Source organism: Perna viridis, chromosome 5, assembly GCF_037379345.1.
Source record: "Perna viridis isolate PV_CMFRI_1.1 ecotype Kerala chromosome 5, ASM3737934v1, whole genome shotgun sequence".
NCBI classification, from domain to species: Eukaryota; Metazoa; Mollusca; class Bivalvia; order Mytilida; family Mytilidae; genus Perna; species Perna viridis.
This window is the reverse complement of record NC_142449.1, coordinates 46,446,602-46,461,584: the sequence shown is the minus strand read 5'-3', so window position 1 is coordinate 46,461,584 and position 14,983 is coordinate 46,446,602. Positions and strand designations below refer to the sequence as shown.

The window sequence follows — 14,983 nt, the reverse complement described above, 5'->3', positions numbered from 1 at the left end:
TAATACAATATTGATGATATTCCGGTAACAGAGTGACTGGCAATACAGCGTTTCCAAATCAAGCACAAATCAAAACAATGTCAATGAATCAAAACAGAGAGCCTTATCAGACAACTTGGTCTTAAGAATCACAGGCATTAATATCAAATCAATATGCAAATTCCCCCCTTTTTAAATAAGACTGTTAAATATTGACAATACAAGTACACACATTGCAGAACTTGTCATATTTTAAAAGACAGACCTGTATGAAATCTTTTCAAACAAGTTACAACACATTGTATAGCCTGAAAATGATATTTCATTATCATGTATGTATCATGTCACTAAATCTATAAAGTACAACTTCTAGTACAGTAAGGAGAAAACTATTTTATTCTGAGTTGGGGGGGGGGGGTGCAGTTTTTTATTTTATTCTGAGTTGGGGGGGGGGTGCAGTTTTTGGAAATGAAAATTATGGCCCTTAGATGGAAATAAATATTCTGGCCTAAAACCTCCTATGCTGAAAATAAATATATTTTATGACCTCAGTCAAGTTAGTTCATATACAGAAAAGGTATTAAATAATTCATTGCACAATATGGCAGAAAATGACCTGCAAAATTTCAAGAATAAATATTCTGTGTCCACAAAATTCGCAAGCGCCCTCAGAAGCAAATGATCACCCCATAACCCATTAAGTAAGTATTGATACATACCTGTAACTCATAATGCTATGCAGTGATTGAATCTTAGCTTGCAAATATCATTCTAATAACTAACCTTTATGTTTTGTCCAATCATCAGATAGATAATAAATTAAGAGCAAGCATAGGTTTAAAAGAGAATCTGATAAGCATGCCCTATATCATAAATGCTGCTCATGTCAAATATTGAGCCAGGCACTTTCTTTTTGTTTGGAATATGAGTTCTTATATTAGTTATTATAACTTTACATACTCCCGTAATGATAGAGTGTAGCCACTCATTTTATGTTTCTTCTTTGCATAATAAAATTTCCAATGGATATTAATATAAACTGTACCTAGTTTCAATTTTAATTCTAATTCTTAAATGTCAGACCCCTTATACTAGAAAAGTCATGTTAACTAAAAATGGTGAAAATCACTCAACTCCCACCCCAGGTCAGCCAACATACACCATTTTTCTTGATCAACCATGGTTAATTTGTAAAGCAACAATCCACAGAAATACAAAAGTCTAAATATAAATTTCTTGCAACGTCATAAACATGTTTGAATTTCTCACTAACAGTCAAATTTCACCACCAAATATCTTCATTATACATGTGTAACATACATAATAAAAACCTCAAACTGTGGGTCTATAATGAACATTTCAATCTTTACTCTATGTGGTGAATATAGAAACAATCATTTCATATTTTAATCAAAGAAACCCATATAAATCCTTGAAGAGAGGTTTCACATAGTGCAGTTTGATTTATCCACATACATGTAGTAACAATTCAATTCAAATTTGGCCAAGATCGAATTTTCTATCTTGTCTTTTTTTTTTTTGTAGAAAACTATATGTCTTGCTCTAAAAAATATGAATACAAACATATATACAAGATATAGTAAGACAATGATAGATACTACCTCCTTATTTCTTGCAAACTTAAATTCTGCTTTTTCATTTCAAATTTTATCCTTACTGCCCTCTTTTATAAACTAAGATGTATAAAATGTACTTCTTATTCATACCTTTTTGAAAAGCCAAGGGAAGGCCAGGATTTATAATTATTATTCTTTAATTACTATATCATGTCCTATAGGGGTGGTGAATTGACCTATATTGGGAATAAAAGGCCAGAGAAGATGCTACACCACTAAGGGAACAACAATTTGAAATTTATGGGAGGAGTGGACTTTGAAAACTTTTTCTACTTTTTTTGGTAACTATCTGTTATAAAATCTTGGTGAAAATATGTTGACCCGTATTGGAGTTATTGACTTTTTTTAGACATTTTTGCTGTTGTTTTATATTTTTTTTTGAAAAATCTTTTCCTTAAAAGATACAATACAGAATTCAAAAAAAGTTTGTATTTTTGTTTTTTAGGGTATCCTAAACAAAATTACTATTTGAATTTTTGATTGTTAAAAAACATTCACATAATTACTAAAAAAAGAACAGAAGGGTTGGACAGGCAAAAATTTGGTCAGGTGAGCAATTGATGCTCCTGGGAGCCTGTTGTTTTTCTTGCTACTTCAATCCTGACTTTTTCTTTGAAATCTGTTCCTAGCCCCACCCCCATTAAATACAAATACTTTATTGGCAACAGTCACAAAAGAAATATGGTTATGACCCAGTTACAACATATACATGTATGAAATAAAAACATTAATAACATTTTTTTTTACAAATGGACATGAAAAAACATGTTAAATCAAATATAAATTGGTATTTCTCTTAAGGATTGATTTCATGTATTCTGTCTCATGAAACAGTTTTAGAATATGGGGTTGAAAGGTGTCATTTTGAATCTGGTCAAATATGTACCTTAAGGGATAAAAAATTGCAATTGCACAGTCGCCTATACCTGCTAGATTTTGAGATGGGTTACCCAATTTTTATGAATTATATTAAGCCTGAATATATAGAATTCATACTTGACTTAATTATTCAATGTTTGAACTTTGTGGTTGTGTCAAGCTGTGCCCTGCAAAGCATTTCAATCCCTACAAAAATGAAGTACATGTACATGTACAATGTATTTATAACCAAGTTTGTCATTTAGTTGATCATAATGCATGATCCAAAGATAAAATCTGTATATGAAATAGTACTTTGCAAGATTTGTAGTTCTTGATCTTTTTTAAAAATAAAAAGGGGGGGTTCAAGGCTTTTATTTTCTCATTCTTTTTTGGGCAAGGTTTTGCACAGATGTAAAAATTTTTCAATGTTTAATCATGGCAAGTTATACATGTACTTATCAAAATTTTATTTTCTTTGTCAGGTTCTACAAGAATGCATCTGAACGGAGATTCATTACAGAGCGTCCTGACATTGTGCAGTGGCGTCATACATACCTTCGCAAGATACGTAAGTTTAGGCAACAAGGCCGCAATATCGTATACTTGGATGAGTCTTGGCTGAATACAAATCATGTGATCAAGGGAGATTGGCTGGATGTTCCCAGTACCTCTATGTCAGTTTTTGAGCCACACTGTAAAGGCAGTTCTCGTAAAATACCTACGGGGAAAGGTACCAGATTGATAATACTTGATGCTGGTTACAAAGGTCAAGGCCTCATCCCTGGGTGTGGTCTGAACTTTGAATCTAAAACCAATAGTCAGGATTATCATGACGAGATGAATAAGGAGCACTTTACAGAGTGGTTCAAAGACACCCTCCTCCCAAGATTGCCCCCTCAGTCTGTGGTCGTAATGGACAATGCTCCGTATCACAGCCACTTGGATCCTGAATTTAGGGTGCCAACAAAAAGTGCCAAAAAGTCAGACATCTCGGCATGGCTGGAAAAGAACAATGTCCGTTACGATAAGAAAATGAACAAGGCTGAGTTAAGTGATCTTGTAAGTCAAAACAAGCCTCGTCCAAAGTATGTGATTGACGGCATTGCATCAGCTCATGGCCATGAGGTTTTAAGATTACCTCCTTATCATTGTGAGCTCAATCCAATCGAAATGGTTTGGTCTAACTTGAAAGGCTTTGTAGCTAGTAGAAATACTACCTGCAAAAAATCAGATTGTATAAAGCTTTTCAAGGAGGCCAAGTCCCATTTTGATGGTCAGACCTGGGACAGATATGAGAGTCACGTGATAAGGGAGTATGAGGAAAAGCTCTGGCAGATGGATGGACTCAGAGATGAGGACGTGCCACGCGTGGCTTTTACTGTTACGGACGATTCTGACACTGATGACAGCCAGAGGACTATTCCTTACTGTGTTTCAGAGGGGGAGGGCGATGACTTAGAAAATGACGATGACCTAGACGATATCTCTGATTTCATTGATCCAGCTGGTGAGGTTTTGTGCAACACCTGTGGCAATGCCGAGCCACCTAAGTCCATTCGGAAGGACAAACACATTGACTGGTTTCATTGTGATATGTGTGATCGGTGGGTGCATAACAGATGTAGCACAAAACCTGCCCTTGCAAGGAATGTATGTCTTCGGTGCTTCTCCATTCTTAACCACCGGGACCTCAGTCAACCACTGATTTTGCCACCAGAAGATATGGAACAATAATATCTTTCTTAAATTCAATAACCATGTTTTGTAAATGTACAAGATTATTTAGATTTAATTTATCAATTGATCAAAATACTTATTTTCATATCTTAAGCAATCTAAAAATAGCAATTTTTTATTCTATTTATTGCTTGAAAATAACAGTAATAATTTGGCACTAAGATAATCATGAATTAAAACTTTTTTTACATGTACATGTATGTATGACATGTGTTATTAAACCTCAAAGGCTCTTGTAGAGTGGACATGCTTGCAACTTTTGATTTGTGTACAACTCAACATGATTTTCCTCAGCACACATTTGTCTAATCTTCGGCTACTGCTTGAAAAGGGAAGATTTTTGGACAGTTGGTTTGATGAATACATTAGCCCATCTTGCACATAAGATTGAATTGTGATAAAAGCAAAATCTGTGATACAATTTCAACATCTGTGATAACTTTTCCTGTTAATAATTGAAATCGTGTTATTTGTTATAATTTAAATTTATTATATATACTATCATGTTTCATTGAATATATTGATAACCCTAATGTTTACAATGTTGTTTGATTCCTTGATAGTTTAAGGTACTACAGTTGATATAGATTTTATATTTACTAGAGGATTAATATATACATTTGTATGATAGCATTGAATTTGATTTGTTTACAATGCACAATTACTTAATATTGTTATTGGAATGAACTTGTACATGAACCTTATCATGCTGATATTGGAATTGTTAAATTATATTATAGTTGTTACATGTTGTGAAACTTATAATATACTATTTTTTTCTCTCCATGTCTTGACTCTTTGATTGAAAATTTGCAAGGTGTCCGCGAATAAAATAATGAATTAGATGTGTACAAAACTCAGGTGAATTTTAGTAAGCCTCATACTAAAATTGCATGTAAACCCTTTTTCTCAACCTACTTGTTTGTACCCAACAAAATGTCTCTACCCTCCTCTCCAAAGAAAAACAAAACTGATCTTTCTGCAATTGTTTTTGTCTGTTGAACACATATATTTGAAAACTTGAAATTGTGAAATGTGTAATACATATTTCCTATCTAAATAACAACAACAAAATGAGTCAAGGACAGTCACAACCGCACAAGAATAACAAGTATTACTTTGTCAAGGACTGGTATAATTAAATCAAACATTCAGAAATGTTAATTTGTAGACTTAAGCTGACAGAATAATGTGGCCATATTTTACTATTATATGTACTTGTAGAAAATGTGGAGTCAAATATTTGTCAATATTGTGTTTAATGGAGTTGCAAAATTATACATGTATGCATTAACAATGTACCATTTAATACACATCAATTCTCTACAGCACATAGTAGTGAATTTAGAATTCATACTGACAGAAGTAATTACATACAAGTCCAAGATCTGGTTTCTTACAACACAAAAAGTTCTATTTACCGAATTATCAAAGTACTTAAAAGCATTCTGATTTATCACAATATAGTTAGAAACTTGGTTAAAAAGTACACCAGTGAAAAGAAAATATGGACAGACTGTTGCAGTGAGTTTTGGTATATCTCGACAGTTCTATATTGAATCAAACACATATTAACTAACTTGAATAGAGTTGCTGTTGGGAATACACCTGTGTACCGAGATGGTGTACATTTTGTACTTCTATATAGTCCAATCCAAGGAAGATTACTGTGTAATAAATTTACATTTCCATGACCTTTTCAGTTGTCAATTCATTACACAATACAATACAGTGATAATGACAATAATGCGAGAGATTACTCAACGTCTCCTTAAGATTAAAATCCCTCAAAGTGCCTGTGTCCCTACAAATTCAAAGTGCCCTGATAAGGATTGTTATGAAGTATTCAGGGACTCTATATTGCTATCAGTATTGTACATGTATGTACATGCACATTGTATATACATTTATTGTCCCTGTCACATGTAAACATGTTTTTATATATTTTTTTTCTATCGTGGAAGCTTTTGCAAGGAATGCCATGTGTCATATACAAATTCCGCACTGTAAACTGTAAACTCTCCGGCTCTCGTGCTTAATGATCGAGTAATAACTCGATCACAATGTTTTAAATCCGACAAAAATACGTTGCATGTGAGTTGGTAACAAAAGAAAAATGTCTGAACCCAGGAGTCCTGGCTGTCTTACTTTAAATCCAGTTTAAAATTGCCTTAAATCGTAAATGATGCACAGAAACAATGTAAACTGACATGTCTAACTACTTAAAACCAGAACAGCATTGTGTAAAAGTGTCCAGCATATCAGCTTTTGTTTACATACAAAATGGCGGGAATTAATACGATTGTCACCGGAGATCTACGGGAACTTACGAACTTCCGTTGTAAACAATTCGTCCCGTAGAAACCAACATGGCGGATATTAGTATAGGATTTCCCCGTAAGGATTTGTTACGCATGATTAAGCTAATAAGCGACTTGTTTAGGGAGAAGCCGTTTGGCTAAACGAATGAGCAAGTCATTTAAGACAATTTAAACGACGGTAGGTGTCAATAAAGTCGTAGAAAATATTTTTATTCAAATTTTAACCGTATGTTATTTATGTGACGCCGAGTATAAAATAAATCTATATAGGTAAAATTGTTTGAATTTATTTTGCCTATAAAATGATAGAAACTTTTCATATTTTTTTTAACACAGGGTCCTTAAAAAGGCAGTTATATTTGTAGATAGGTATGAAGAAAATATATTTATGCTGGAATTGTTCTATTAGAGTAACCAAAATGCATTGACGGTATATTTATATTGACATACAGTCATAGACATTATATAACGCTTGGGATCTGCCTACTTTCCTACTCATGCATGAACTACCATTTTATGGTAGCTTTACTATACAGTTAGTAGTGGCAACGAAATGAAATAAACACATAGTATAAAAATTCAACTTGATTTAAAAAATGACTAGGATTGCAGTATAAAAACAATAACAATGCTCAGATGCATTTCACCCTGAATCTCAGCCTCATCTGTATATTGTTTTTATTTCAAGTCAATACACAGTTATTGTCTATTTAACTGAGAGGCAAAAGAATGAAAATAATAAAATATTTTGTTTTCTTCTATTTTTGTTTTTACCCACAACAGGGAGGACTTAAGAGTCTAATGAGTTCAGACAAAAGATTTTTATGTTGTTTTGACAATTTGTTATCATATAATTCTTCATGAATATTCGGCAGTATCTAGGATTTCTTTTCATGTGTTTATATTTTCGTCATGGCAAAAGAATTAAGACATTGTTACTTTCTGTTCAGTCAATTTATAATGGTTAATTACTTCATAAAACACAATTAAATAAGACTCATATTATTAAGAAATAAGATTTTTCTTCTCCATGTAGACTGCATTTATACCCTACACAACTATAAAGATGTAGAGAATACATATAGAATAATAGTTACTACAAGAATATCTTAGACAACCCTAAACAAGTTATTTTTTAGTATTTTTTTAAAAAGTTTTTGTAGTTATTTTAAACATTTATTTTACATTTCCTGGTTTGTGTACATTGGAGTTTGACATTAATTAAATAATCAAATAGTCCACACCTGAAGTACGCCAAAATTTTGATAAATGATTTTCATTGGACAATCAAATCAACAGGATTCTTGCACATTTATGTCAAATTGTTTTGCCTTACATTTTTGTAATACAATCAGTAACAAAGATATAAAAAATATCAGGTAGAAGCATCAAAGGAAGAGTCATCAAGGGAACCAAGGTTATAGCGGTAATCAAAAGAATGCAATCCAGGGACAAAGACCAGACATGGAAAACAGGCATACACAATAAAGAACATAAAGTAACTAAAATCATACATACAAAGTAACAAAAGCAAACGAGCAACTCGGACTCCACTAAAAACTGGGAGCATGGACCAGGTGTACCGATAGGGTAAGTGTCCTCTGCTTTTCTAAAAACACCCACCGAGTTGCTCATAAAAAGTCCAGGGTAGACAAACGAGGAAAAGAAAACTATGACCCATTGATTAAATCAGTTCTTATGGTGCAGATGGATACACCATAACGATCCATGAGTTCATAATGACGACCATAAACTTCTGTAGTGATGACTTCAATCTTGTAGCAACATAATCCTGTTCCAGAAGCCTATTGTTCTAGCACGATACAAAAAGTCTGCATAGTTTCGGCAAGCTCTGGCAGAACGTTTCAGTTGTGATATGAACACTCCATATGCAGGTGCTGAAGGGATGTTGCCACAGATGAAAGGAAAGTTGACAATTCTGAATGAAAAGTCGCCACGTTTGTCGTAAAGTTTGGTCAATAGTTTTCCTTTACCATCGATTTCTAAGTGTAGGTCAAGATATGAGGCTGACTTCACAGTGTCTGTAGTATCCTTTATCTCAAGTTCTTTGGGGTAGATGCGATGTATCAAATCCCCGAAATTAGGATTGTTTAAAGAAAATACATCAACTATATAGCAGAAACTGAGATTAAAGGATCTAGTCGAACGATATCCTTTCTTTCGGATCAGATCAGCTATAAAGTCAGCCTCATAAGAGTGAAGGAAAACTGGATAAATTGCCAATAAAATGTTTCTGACAAGTTCAACTATCGGTTATCTTTTTGTCATTGTAATTCCTTTCAAACTACTGAATAGAATTTCACAAAACTCGGTATGTTTTCATACAAAACAAGAACAATACTGCATACTTAAACTTGTCTAAACCAAACTTGAATAAATCAGACATGAAAAATGTCTGGTTTATTATTGTTACAGACTAGTGAACCAGTTTAAACTTTAGACCTGCCTTCTCCTAACTAACCTTCATGTCCTTAAGTGGTTTGGTTTAAAACATTTTAATATGTACACATGTAAAGTAAAACTGAAGTATGAAAATGAGAAAACAGTAAATTTCTGATTAAAAACACATATTATAACAAGAATGAAAATGATGAACATGTCAAAATGACCATAACCCCATATGGATGAAAAATGTCTGGTCAAGGCCATCCATGGTGTAAACATCTAAGCAACATGACACAAAGTAAACAAAGTAATGTTAGTTAATTACTTTTTTAATACATAACACAGGATAACATAACAAATATCACAGAATAAATAACATGATTTCTTGTACATGTACGTCTAGTGCTTCAAATCATAAACACAGTTTAATTTATGGTTTTCATAATTGACATATAAGTACAGAAAACATATGAATGTTATATGCTTAGGTTATAATGTTGGTTACAAATTTGTGATTTACAGTCTATGAAAGAGTTGCTTTTGAACAATTGATTTGATTTTTTGTGGAAGTTTGAGGTCTTCACAAACCTGAAATAAAAGAAAGACATAAATTATAACTTTTTCTCCCATTTAGGAAAAATAACCTTAGAAACAGCTGAATTTCAGTAAGATGGTCATAAAAAAAGTCACACAAATTTACAGTCATCTAAAAAAGGAAAACGACATGAAATAATGTAGTAGTGTAAGAAAGATATAATCTAATAACAGTTACAAGTGTGCTTTAGTCAAGAAACTTAAATACCATTTTTATACATACACAGTTAAGCAGTTTTATTTATCAGTTTCTAAAAAATTGAAGAACCAATGCCTGGTTTCATTAAGAGTCTCAACTGAAGGATTTTCTCAAATCTTCCAGTTTTCCTCCTAGCTTAAAATTTTAAGTAATCTGATTCACAAAAACTTGTGGAAAAATACGAGGAAATATCTAAGAAATTTTCTTGTTCATTGATTGTAAATTTGGGTTTTAATGCAACTTGTTATTCCTGGATAATCCATGGAATATCAAGGTCACCTAGTGCATCAATGTCAAGTCATGATCTATAAGTACATACCTCTTCAAAAGCTTGTTTGTCACCATAGCCTCCTAAATATCCATTTAATTTTGATGCCAAAGGGGAGGTAATTAGATCGTGGTTTGTTAAATTCAAACTGTCCAGTATATCAGTATATCTCCTCAGCATGAACTTCTGGTGATAACTGAAATAAAATTTAGTACAATTTACTATTCAGTGGTAAAAGAGAAAAAATAATCAAAGCTGACAAAGCAAAGCAAAAGTGCCATTTAACAGTGAAAAGTGTTTTCACAGGCAAAGGAACATGTCATAAATATATGATGTAAACTGTAGATACTGGTACACATATAGCAAGGAATGCTACTATTACATTAAACAACAGCATGTTTCCTCATTTTCAATTTATAATTCATAAGTAATCAATGGATTTTTTATATACAAATACAGATACTCTTGCTTTTATCATGTATTTAGTAGCAGAACTACAATGTGGGTCAAGAAAATGATACTTTTTGTGTATGGGTCATTCAAACATATTTTTAAATTTTGTCATTTTAGAACATGTGATTTTAACAGATCCAATTTGAGAAAGAGCCCATTATATTTATATATTTATTAAATATACAGTAAAACCTGTCTAAACCAGACACTTTTCAAACCTGGGTACAGCAAACACCTGTTTAAAGCAGACAAATTATACAGTTCAGTTTAGACAGGTTTCACAGTATATGTATAAAAATGTTGAACATCTGACTTGTCTACAGTGTTCTAGGATTCCTATTTCCCATTACCCAGGGCAAGTGAAATTTGGGTCAAGGAAAGTTAGGTACTTAGTTACACTTTCCCGTGGCAAGTTGAAAACTTCATAAGCTGTAAAGCTTTATTTTGTTAGGAACACAGTCATTGACTGTGGAAAAGTTGATTTTACATGGATTTTTTCTGAGGAAACCTCAATTTCTGAAAATCCTAGAACACTGGTCTATAGAAATTTGAATTACAAGATAGTCACATTTTTTCTCAATAATAAAAAATTATGTTGATGGTTCTGCTCATTGAAACTTTGAAAAAGTCAAATTACTAAGCATCTATTCATTATTTAAGATAAAATGTATAAACATTGCCATTGTGACTGGTATAGCATTCTCTTTCCAAAAATTATAATGCCCTATCCTAATTTTCTAGTTTGATCACTGAGGACTATCAGTATAATTTGGAAGATGCAAAATTTTTTTGGAGTGGTGTATATTAAAAATATAACTCTTCTGGAGTGGCAACTAAATCCATACTAACTCTTCTGCATTATAGAACACATCAGCTTTCTTTATATCTGTAAGGATGGGTTGAACCATTGTCTTTTGATGTTCCTTTTTCGACTCTTCTGCTTCAACCTTTTGTTTGGTGTTATGATAGAATATTGCAGATTTGTATTGTGTATTGTGAGGCACAGTAGGATTGTGAAACTTCCAGAATTTGTTCAGTAGATCCCTGTAGCTAACTTTATCTGAGTCATACTCAAGGCAAACAGATTCGGTATGATCACCACTACAATGAAGTTAAGATCATTTATATCAATAAGAGGAAATGAATCTTTACAGGATATAAATACTAACAAGTTTGTATTTCCTTCAAAAACACATTAGAACAAGCTTTACCCTCATATGTAGTTAAAGTATACTAAACGCTATATCATTATACAATTAAAGTTTGCATTAAATCAGTTAGATTTATACATAGATTTGACAATTCCTAACTAATAAATGATGTGAATAAATATTCATGAAAGGAGGGCAAATTTTATAACAGGCAGACCAACGACAATTTGTACTTATGGGAAGTTGGTGGAACTAAACACTGTTGTCATACATACATGTTGTGATAAGTTGCATTTTTTGTGGTTCCACCAGTGAACCCAACTTTTGTCGTCACAACACCAGGCAGACATCCAAACTGTGCCTCTGGGGTCCAAAATCAGCTCAAGGCAAAAGTGGCCTTGCAAAGGCTTCCATTTTCATTTGGCATATCTGTATGCTTTAACTTTTAAAGATAAATTAAAATCATTGTAATACCTTAACTCAGGCATGTAAATGTACACTGTATACTGGTTTAACTTTAACCACACTCCAGTGGTCAAAATGTTAAGCCTTAAAAAAAATTCAAAAACTATAGACAAAAGGTCATCAGTCACCATTTTTGTTTTCGGTAAACCTGGTTTCAGTTCAAAGGTGAATCATCTTTTGTCTTTTTTTTGCATTTTAATATCAGACAATAAATCAAATAACAGTGTTCTAGGATTTTTCAGAAATTGAGGTTTCCTCAGGAAAAATCCATATAAAATCAACTTTCCTACAGTCAATGACTGCTTTCATAACAAAACAAATCCTTACAGCATACGAAATTTTCAACTTGCCATGGGAAAGTGTAACTAAGTACCTAACTTTCCCTGACCCAAATTTCACTTGCTTCGGGTAACGGGAAATAGGAATCCTAGAACACTGAATTATGGCTATATTATTGTAGGTTAAATATCAATACTTAATTTAATTTGGATTGCATGTACGTTTTTTTAAGATTGTACAGTAAATCACAATGGTGTAGGAAATGAAGACCAGTATTGCATACATGTACATGTATGTAGTAAACACCTCTTGACCTGAACTTAACGATGTATGATCCAGACCAGCATGCATCTGTTCTATGATACATATTGCCATTATACCGGAATAAGGTAATGTATACACCGGAAAAGGCAGAAAGTAGTATTCTCATTTTTGGTGAAACTTCACTTTAAATTTGATTGGTCAACAGAAGGAATTTAAATTGACCTGAAGCCATTTGGAACTACCAAGTTCATCTGCTGAGAAGGAAAAATCATTATTTTACAATCATAAATATCTTTGAATATAGAAATTGATATTTAAAATGCTCTGGATTATCTTTTCAAAAGATCTTTTAAAAGAAGATTTTTTGCTGATAAAGAAGATAGCTTCTACAGATTTGGAAATAGCTTTAGGGGTTCTACCAAAGGCATCTACATGTATGTAGCTTCATGTTACACCTCCTAGATCTCAAATTGTCCAGATGTCTGGAAAAAGTGAATACCTCCAAATCAGGAGACAACTAACACATTTACTCCTACTTATAAGAAAAACAAAATTAAAAAAAAAAAATAGCAAGCGCTGCGAAAAAAAAAGTCATGTCCCTGAAGTAACATTAAGTGACTGTCCTTAGAGAGAAAGTTCATCATTTCCTTCAATCAAACAAATAAAAAAATATAGGTTAAGATTACGTTTCAGTAAAAATAGATTCATCTTTTCTGATACTTTTCAAGTCTTTTTCTAATTTGTTTTACTTATTTAAAGAAGTGAATGTTATGTCTATAAAAATTTTGGGAATCACATGGATGTATGTTCGTGTATCTCCGCTGTTCCACTGTTGCTGTTATCAAGAATCTAACCTGCTTGAAAAAAAAAACATACAACTCCGATTATATTATCAAAATCGAAGCATAGCTTTTCTAAGATAGGAAAGGCAATCATTTTCTTGTTTGGAATTTGCAGCTGTCGTCTGAATTTTGTTTACGTCACATGATATGTGTAAAATATTCCCACCATCCGTGGAGAACTGTAATATTTACAGTATCTGTACAGATTGATCTGACAGGCCAAAACTGAAATGAATGTTGTTAGAGATGCCCTTAAGGGATAAAATGTAAAGTATTACAAAGTGCTATAATGTTATTGACCATTTTGAAAGGGAGGGGAAAGGGGGTATGCTTATGGGGTTGGAATTTTAGGGGGGAAAATTGTTCAAGTTATTCATTTATTAAAAAAAAACTCCCCCATTAATTAACAAGAACGATTTTCAAATAAAAATATTGATTTGCTTGCTGCCTAAATATAAATAAAAATATTGCAATTGCGAAGCAAAAATTTTCATCTGGATCAACCCCCCCTCTTTGTAATGTCCTTTATTTTTATGAGTCTCGCACAGAAGGTACATGTATGGTAAAGCTCACAGTGCTCGCTGATACAGGCAATGCCTACCCCATATTTTTAGATTTGTACTGCACATACCAAAATTCAATTAATTATTTGCAGTTTAAATAATAAGTAAACACAAGATATAGCTATATTATATATTCTATTATTCACTAAATACATGTATAAAAGTGGCTACATAGTATACAGTATCCCACTAACATATACATGTAGCACCTGTTCTGACATTATAAAAATTCACTTTTAAATATATCTTGTAAATATCCTTTATAATCATATCTAACCTAGTCTTTCTAAAATTTATATCAATTCCTTTTTATATCTCCCAGACTGCACATGCTTCTACAATTCAAAATAATGAATATGCACGAGCAGTTAGGGTGTGGCAAAACTACCATGTTTATCATGAAATGATAAGCCAATCTGAACTGATTTGCTTTCACTAACCAGTATCAATTACACAAATATAACAATATAAAAAACATTCACAACACAAAATTCTATTGGAACAAAAAAGCAAATCAGTTTCACAAAAATCATAAGTGCAGAATTTGTTGTAAGTTATGACATTAACCCCTTTTGGGATTTGATGTGTTTAATATTTTTTGTTTCGATCACTTTAGTTATGACTTCAGTACATACGACTCATTTTACACTTAAGATTGTTTGTTGAAATAGGGGCTTCTACACTCCATGCCATGGTTGAAAGGACTGCAGTCTTACGGCTACGCAACTCCTCTCCCTTTTTTCTGTGGGGGGGGGGGTGAGCACATAAATTCGAGGCAATGGCAAAAATCGTTGTAGTGCTAACTACTAAGTAGCAACTTAGATTTAAAACCTACTTCTGTTGAACTGCGATCAGCTGGTTAAATAATGTACTGATCCTTCCACAATGAAAACTGAACAGGGAACCAAGAATCAAAAAATTAACCTAAAGAGTGGAACAAATTTTCTTTATTTATAAATAAAAT

The 14,983-nt window shown here is 32.6% G+C and overlaps 2 protein-coding genes across 2 annotated transcripts; one reads left to right on the top strand and one right to left on the bottom strand.

Moving 5' to 3' along the window:
• Positions 1 to 2,822: 2,822 nt before the first annotated feature.
• LOC148617959 (uncharacterized) lies at positions 2,823 to 7,296 on the top strand. The gene has a single exon (XM_088585645.1). The coding sequence runs from the start codon at positions 2,913 to 2,915 to the stop codon at positions 4,209 to 4,211; it is 1,299 nt and encodes a 432-aa protein (XP_088441771.1). The 5' UTR covers positions 2,823 to 2,912; the 3' UTR covers positions 4,212 to 7,296.
• Positions 7,297 to 9,252: 1,956 nt separating this feature from the next.
• Positions 9,253 to 14,961, bottom strand: LOC148617958 (peptide methionine sulfoxide reductase-like). Its single transcript, XM_088585646.1, has 5 exons — positions 14,855 to 14,961; positions 11,882 to 12,048; positions 11,305 to 11,556; positions 10,054 to 10,198; positions 9,253 to 9,529 (listed from the first exon to the last, which is right to left on the bottom strand). Exons 3-5 carry the CDS (start codon positions 11,361 to 11,363, stop codon positions 9,458 to 9,460), a joined length of 276 nt encoding a protein of 91 aa, XP_088441772.1. The 5' UTR covers positions 11,364 to 11,556; positions 11,882 to 12,048; positions 14,855 to 14,961; the 3' UTR covers positions 9,253 to 9,457.
• Positions 14,962 to 14,983: the final 22 nt, after the last annotated feature.